Source organism: Otolemur garnettii, unplaced genomic scaffold (genome assembly GCF_000181295.1).
Source record: "Otolemur garnettii isolate 467f Iridium unplaced genomic scaffold, OtoGar3 scaffold00014, whole genome shotgun sequence".
NCBI classification, from domain to species: domain Eukaryota; kingdom Metazoa; phylum Chordata; class Mammalia; order Primates; family Galagidae; genus Otolemur; species Otolemur garnettii.
Window position 1 is genome coordinate 17,635,974 of NW_003852409.1, and position 7,902 is coordinate 17,643,875.

Here is a 7,902-nt window from a genome sequence, read left to right on the forward strand (position 1 = left end):
ATGAGACACCAAGAGATCTGAATGCTGGCTCCATATTTGATGATATTAAGGAACTGGCATAAACATTTAGTATTGATAATGGTATTGTGGTTGTGCTTCAAATAAGGTCTTTCTCTTGAGACATATATACACCCTCAAGTATTTTTGGTAAAATAACTAGATGCCTGAAATCTTACTTCAAAATAACCCAGTGGGGGCGGCGCCTGTGGCTCAAAGGAGTAGGGTGCTGGCCCCATATGCTGGAAGTGGCGGTTCAAACCCAGCCCTGGCCAAAAATAAAATAAAATAACCCAGTGGAAGGCTGGAGATGGTGGATTGCTTGAGCTCAGGAGTCTGAGACCAGCCTGAGCAAGAGTGAGACCCTGTCTCTAGTAAAAATAAAAAAAACTAGCTGGATGTGGTGGGTGCCTGTAGTCGCACTACTTGGGGGGCTGAGGCAAGGGGATGGCTTGAGACCAAGAGTTTGATGTTGCTGTGAGCTATCATGACTCCATGGTGCTCTAGCCTGGTCAACAGAATGAGACTCTTTCTCAAAAAAAAAAAAAAGACAACAACAAAAAACCCAAAAAAACAACCCCCCAAAGACCCAAATAACCTGGTGGGGGGGAGCGGAGACGAGGGGGCCATGGACAAGGAATGTCAATAGGAACTGCTAACCAGGGGTGCTGGGTGCTGGTGGATGGGAGTACATTGTACCATTTTCTCTCTTGTATATGTTTGAATCTTTTCATAGCAAAAGTTGAAAACAAATAGATAATCCTTGGAATGTGAGTACAATCACTGCTGGTTTTGAGCAATGGGCCTGGATCCAGCTCATGGCTCTGGAACATCCCCCTCTACCAGCAGGGGGCTTGGGGCCCAGCCCTAATGCCTCCCCATCTCAACTGGCCTCCATCCCAGGCCAACAGGTGCCTTGGTGACACCCATGGACACAAGTCCACTTACCTGGAGCTGATGGACCAGCTTAGTGGCTTGTTCTGGTGTCTGGAACTCTTGGGGTACCCTAGTGACAGGGTGGACAGGTGGCGGCTCCTTCACCAGGGATGCTTCTCCACTGCTCAGCAGCACTTCCTGCACAATCTCTGCCGGTGACTTGAAGATGAGGGGTCTGCCGGGGTCTTCAGGGTGCTTGTGACTACGGGACTTGGGGGGACGGTAGATTTCATCTTTGGGAAACCGCACCCGGGGCTCCACCTTGGAGAAATCAGGGAGTGGGTAGTTCAGCCGCCCTTGGCCATACTTGGGGGCATCAGAAGTGGAGCGGCCAGCCAGAGTGGCTCCCTGCCTGGGTGATGGCCTGTCCTGCTGGACTGGCCTAGGCTGAGGATTCAGGGGGCCGATGGAGCCAGTGAATCGGGAAGGGAGTGGCTTAGGTGATATCTTTGTCTGCTTCCAGGTTTGGTCATCAGCCCGAGGGCAGGAGAGGCTGGGAGTTCCTTTCCTCCATCTGTCTGTGGCATGGTGGGGGCTCTGGGCTGGGGCTACCGAGGGGTCCTGGAATTCCATGGAGGTTGCCCAAGCAACGCTGCCTCCAGTTCTATCGTCTGGGTTTAGGAAGTGGCTGGGGATCTGTGGCAAGGTGTCTGCCAGGGCAGTGGGCTGGGGGACATTGGTCTCCCCATCCCAGGTGGAGTCAAGGCCATTATTAGGGTGGTCAAGGATCATAGTCTCACTGCTCCAAGACCTTGTGGGGCAGAGTTCAACGAACAGGTCGACCTCAGAATGTTCTAAAGGTTTGTTTCCACCGGCTTGTTTGTCAGAGACCCCCCAGCTTCTGGCCTGCCCCTGCCCCAGGGCCACAGGGCTGGGGTTCCCATCACTCTCTGAGCTGAGACTGGCCACAGAACATGTCTTTGGGGAGTCCTCTCCAGCTTCCTCAACCTCAGAACTTTCGAGGACCCCATCTTGCTCCTCTTCAGCCATGTCCAAGTGACGGTCCTGCTGGGGGAGCCAGTGGAGAGGCAAGCTGGAACTTTCTGGGCTGCCCACATCCTCTGCTTCAATCTCTGAAAAGACAGGTCCTTCACTGCTTAGCATCCACCAGGTCTGCACCCGCTGTGTAATGTCACCCCAAGTCACTCGGACTTTCTGGCTTTCACCTCCTCACCATGTGGGATGCAGGAACCCCAGTGAGCTCCCCAAACAGACAAGTGCTTGTCTGACACCTGCTCTGCTTGTCACAGAGGTCCCTCAACCTCAAACCCCAAATCCAGCTGTCCCTCCGAGGTCTCTCACCTCAGCAGAAGCCATGTAAGCCAGAGGCCTGGGAGGCGTCTTTGCCATCTCTCTTCCCCAACTCCTCCCAATCCAGTCTGTCACCTGGTTCTGCCACACTGCCTCCTACAGAGCCCCAAGGCTCATCTATGGCTCTGAATCCCACCACCACCACTTATGTTCACCCACATCCTCTCCTGCCGGGACCCCCACACCAGTTACCTCATTGATTCCTTGTTTCTCTCTTTACCTTTATCCTCCCTCTGAAAACTCATCTGTGTCTTCCTGTTGTTCCCAGAACAAGAGCAAAAGCGTTACTATGGTCCTACAGTCCCTGTCACCCCATCTAGCAGCTCTCCTGATCCATGTCCCTCCATGGCCCCTCAGGTCTCCCTGCTGCTCCAGCTGGACCACGTACACCTGAGGAGTCAAGGCTGCCACTAGGGTGGTCGAGGCTCTTGGTCCCACTGCTCTAGGACCAGCAGGAGACTGGGACTGTGCTCACTCCTCTGCTGGTCCTCGGTTGGGGTGTTCTCTCCCTCTCTGTGCCTAGTTAACGCCTTCTGCCCTTCAGGTATTAACTCAACCTTTCCTGCATCAAGGAAGTCTTAGGTCTCTCTGACTAACTCAGATTCTCCCTTTCGTCAGATCTTGTATGACTGGCTACCTTCCTTTGTACTTCTTATTACAGTGCCAGTTTTCCATTTATTTATGTGATGTTTCGTTAACATTCATCTCTTCCACTATACCACAAGCTTCATGAGGGCAGAATCGCTCTCTGTTTTCGTTCACTGTTGCATTTGCAGAGTTGGTACCCAACACTATTTGTTGACTGAACAGAAAGAAGGAAGGAAGAGAGAGAAGGAGAGAGGTAAATAAGCTATGTAAAGCTACCAGGAAATGGATAGTTGTAGAAATTATTACATAGCAGGTGCTCAAGAAATATTTATCTATCACCCACCCATCTATCCAATCATCCTTCCTTTCAATCACCCATCCACTTAGCCACCTGCTCACCTGTCCATCATCCTCCCATCCATCCAACCCTCCCTGCCTCCCCCAGCTATCCATCCCCTTACAGCCAGTGTCTATTGAGCTGCTTATCTCTTCTAGACCCTGTGTTGGCCTCTGGGATAGGTCTAGGGTTTGATCAGACACAGTTGAGGTACCATCAAGCACGGACTCTGGTCTGTCCAGGTGCACACCTTTGTTCTAACCCTTTCATCCCTCTCTGTTCCATGGTGCTCCTTCTACTACCCTTGACCTCTCTACATCCCTTAACCACCTACATCACTCTCATTTATGGCAGCACACCTAATGCCCAGAGAGGATAAGTAACTAGCCAAAGATCACACAGTGGTTCAGAATAGTCCCTGACATTAGGCCCCAGGCCCCAACCATGTAGGTGAGTTTGCTTCTACCACTGAGGGCCATGGAGTATGGTGAAAAGTGTGGGCTTTGAAGCCTGGGAAGCGTGGATTTAATCTGGGCTCCTCTGACTCCTCACTAGGGCCATAGAAAAGTCGGTGACTTAACATCCTTATTCAAATTTGAGGTTAGACCCTCCTACCTGGCTGATGGTGGTGAGGAGGGAAGGAGAGAGGGATGGGTGGAAGAAGGTGACCACACAGCTATGTCCCTGACTGGTTGGCACATAGTAAAGACACAGGGCATAGGAGCAGTTGTTGCATCATAGGAGGGGTTACCACATGACCCTAGAAAGAGAGATACCTCTGCCCTGTCAACCCAGTTCATCTCAGTCACCACAATGGAGAGCTCAGAAGTGGTTCTAGACGGGCAGCAGTGGGTAAACCCTGTGCAGGCAGATAAGGCACAGGAAACTGTGGGTAATGGAACCCACTACCAGCTCGGTAGCTTCTCTGCCCTCCACATGGCACCTCCCCAATTCACAGGATCCTCAAGTAGGGGTATCTCATCCATAATCTAAGTGTAACAGCCACCACGTATCAAGCTCTTACTATTCTCAATGGTATTACTACTCCCATTTCACAGATGGGGAGGTTCAGAGAGAAGGGACTTACCCAACAAAACTAGGAATTTAATCTAATCTGGTCTCAATGCAAAGAGAACACAGTTATGGAAAACAAGCAAACAAACAAAAAAAATGCCAACCTTCTCATTGCTAATTGGGATTTTTAAAAGTCTGAAAGATTGGCATAAGCCTGGACCAAAGATACTACCAAGTGTGTGCAAAGCTGTTAAATGATCTTTGGATATTAAATGTCTTTAGAAATGACATGTGCAAGAAGATTGGATGAGTTGGGAAAATGTTCATGCCTGTTAAGTTAAAAAAGAAAGTTACAATAGAGTACACATTCGTATTAGCACATCTATACCTGGGGAGTAGAGTAGTTATCTGGGATGAGATGCAATTTTTTTTTTTGCAGTTTTTGGGTGGAGCTGGGTTTGAACCCACTACCTCCAGTATATGGGGCTGGGGCCCTACTCCTTAGAGCCACAGGCCCACCCATGAGATGCAATTTTTAATTTTACATATTTTTTGCTTATGTTTTCTGATTTTTCTGCCATTGAAATCTTTAAAAAATTCAAATTACAGATTTTATGGAATTAAATTAGAAAATGTGAAGCTCCCTGTACTCTCCACCCCTGGTCAGCAGGTGGAGTGTTTGGGGGACAGACACTCCTGTAGGGGTGGGGGGTCACTCTCACCTCCTGAAGACTCCCCTGCCTCAGAGTCCTGATGTCCCTCAGGCTGCAGGTTTGGGTCCCATTCCAGGGGCAGTAGGCCCCGCTGGGCCAGGCGAAAGTCCTCCAGGAGCTCGGGGCTAGAGGCACTGGCAGAGGGTCCTTCTTCGTCCCAGTCTTTCATGCCACTTCTATCTGCATTCTTCTCCTCCTTGGCCCAGGCCCAGCGCCGCCGTTGGGGCCCCTTTCCCAGGCCGGGCCTAGTCCAGTGGGTCTCAGTCCCTGAGCTGGCCATTGAGTGTGGCCTGGGCTTCACCTGGGCCACTTCATCTTTAGGAGACAGAGCTGCCACTGGAGGCCCAAAGGTCACCGCCAGCTCCGTTCAGCACCAGCCATCCTGCCTGTGACCTGTTGTGGACACAATGAAGGGGCAGCATTACTCCTCAGGTCCCCTCCTTTATTCAGAATGAGAAGTCACCAGCAAGCCCTCTGGAATCAGGCAGCCCTGTTCACCTCACAGCTCCATCCTCCCAAAGCTGTGTGACCTTGGGCAAGTCACTTTGCTTTCATTTTCTTTACCAGTAAAACTGGGATAATAATTCCTTTTTCCCTCCAGGGTTTTATAAAGTACCTGAGACACAGGAAGAGGGGCCCAGCAGCCGGCACACCCAACAACAGGACTTCAGCGAGGGCCAGCTACTGTTACAGCGCACATATGCATGGGCACAGAGCACCAGGCACCGGGCACAGGCCCTGCTCACAGGAGCCCAGGAGGAACCCAGCAGACAACCAGCACCTACAAATCCAGCTGAGACGTGATGGAGGAGGCACAGAGGCTGGGCTGGGAGGTGAGAATGGTCTCAGTTTATATGTTACTTCCTCTAGAAACCTTTCCTAACCTCCCTTCAGTAAGAATTCAGATTAAGAAGAGGAGAATGGTGAAAAGAGCATTCTGGTGCCCCAAATAACTGAAAACGGGTACTCAAACACATACGTGTCCACATAAGTTCAAAATGGCACTGCTCACAACAGCCAAAGGTGGAAATGCCCCAAATGCCTGCCCATGAATGGATGGATAAACAATTGGTGGTATCTACAAATAATATTATTCAGCCAGAAAAAGACACAGGGAAAGGAATGAAGTCCTTATATTTGCTGCCATATGGATAAAGTTCAAAAACAAGCAGAATGAAAGATGCCAGGCACAAAAGGCCACATATAGTGAGGTACCCGGATATGAAATGTCCAGCCTAGGAAAATCCAGAGAGAGAGAAGCAGATTAGCCTTCAGCAGGGGCTGGGAGGGGAGAGTGGGCATCACTGCTTAAGGGGTACAGGGTTTCCTCTCGCAGTGATCAAAGTGTTTTGTAACCAGATGGAGGTGGTGATGAAGCACCATCGTGAATATACTAAATGCCAGGGAATTGTTCACTTACAATGGTTAGTTTTATGTTATTATCTGAATTTCACCTCCATTACAAAAAAAAAAAAAAAGTATTCCAGGTGAGAGGATCCCAGGGCAGGAGGGTGCAAACCTCCCAGGCAGTTTCCAGGATGTGAACGTTGTCTCCTCAATGCTTTGATATGACACAGGGGTGGGTGACATTGCCCGCAGGGACTGTGGGCAGAGCAGGGGTTAGCCACCCCCAGGGGAGGGGGCCTCTCAGGGCTTCCTCAGTAGTTGGATGTACCTCCCGTGCAATGAGACCCCCCATCACAGGTGTCTTAGAAGTTTCCCTCTACTGTTCTGAAGGAATGAGCCCGGCCTGGAGAGCCTGGCCATGGAGGGACTTCAGGCAGCTGTGGCAGGGGCAGGGTGCTGGGGAAAAGCTTCCCCCTCCTCTGCCTTCTTTCTATTCCTTCCTTCTTTCCCTGCCTCTCCTTCTCCTTCCCATCTTCTTTCACCTCCTTCTTCCTTCACCCCCACACCTGCTATTCCCCCAAGCACTTCCTCTGTGCCTTGCGCTGTGCCAGGTCCAGAAACACAAGTTAACCTAGGGTGGGCAGTGTCCTACCTGGGAACTCCCAGCCACAAGAGGTTTCAATGGACTGTAGCATTTTGGCACGGCAGGGTCCCCCAGGGCAGCTGGTACAAAAGCCTTCTTTTATAGGTGGGGAAACTGAGGCTCAGAGGGACAGGAGGGCCTTGCCAAAAGCTACACATGGGCCAGGCTGGGATGAAAGTCAGCCTCCTGGCCCATGGTCTGGGCTCTTCCCTTCACGCCATGGCCAAGCAGAGTATGACTCCAGGCCTCTGAGGACAGACGTGTCTGTGTTTCTCCCTTCAGCCTCGTGAGTGCTTGGATCCTGCTCAGGAACCTTGATTTGTATGGCTGGGAAATGTCAGCAGGCAACTATTTCTGGAAAGAAAGTTCTCCAGGGAACAGTGTAGCCCGAGGAGGCCTGACTTCTTAAGGGCTGGGGTAGGGACAGAGAATAACATTCTTCCCTTCTTGGCTGCAACCCCTGCTCTATGAACAGGGCACAGAATTTCTATGATTTCCCCCCTTCCCAGTCTTCCTGTCTGTCCCCCCAAATGCAGAGCCCCAGAATTTCCTCCAGATGCCTGTGTGTTGCTCCCAGCCCCACCATCCCCAGCACATGTGGTGTGCCCTCTGTGTGCTGCTCTGGCTAAAAGCTTTACCCACGTGTTCCCAATCTACCCTCCCACAAACATGTAAGTATGTCATAAGCAAACTATGTTTCAGACTACAAAACTGAGTTTAGCATGGAATAATGACTTAGCCACGATCGCCCAGCTGCTAAGTGTCAGAGCAAGACTTGTAACTGTCAATTCTGGTCCAACTGCCTCCAGTTTTTTTTTTTTAGTCACACAGTTCATCATTAAAAGGATACTTGTTCGCACACCAATATATACATTCCTTGTAACTCTGTATCCATGTATTTTTATACTAATACATCATTAGAAATAATATTTCTAAAAGTAAATTTAAAAAGATGCAATGGAAAATAAACACAGCTGACCCTTGAACAACATGAGTTTGAACTGCACGAGTCCACT

General features: G+C 50.3%; 1 protein-coding gene across 1 annotated transcript in view; it reads right to left on the reverse strand.

The window, feature by feature from the left end:
- Nucleotides 1-7,902, reverse strand: part of AKNA (AT-hook transcription factor) — a 50,070-nt gene that overhangs the window by 38,563 nt on the left and 3,605 nt on the right. Inside the window, exons 2-3 of the mRNA XM_023510566.1 lie at nucleotides 4,906-5,289; nucleotides 946-2,006 (exon numbers count right to left, since the gene is read on the reverse strand). Coding sequence (XP_023366334.1) covers nucleotides 946-2,006; nucleotides 4,906-5,176 — 1,332 coding nt within the window. The 5' untranslated portion in view covers nucleotides 5,177-5,289. The remainder of the gene's footprint in view (nucleotides 1-945; nucleotides 2,007-4,905; nucleotides 5,290-7,902) is intronic.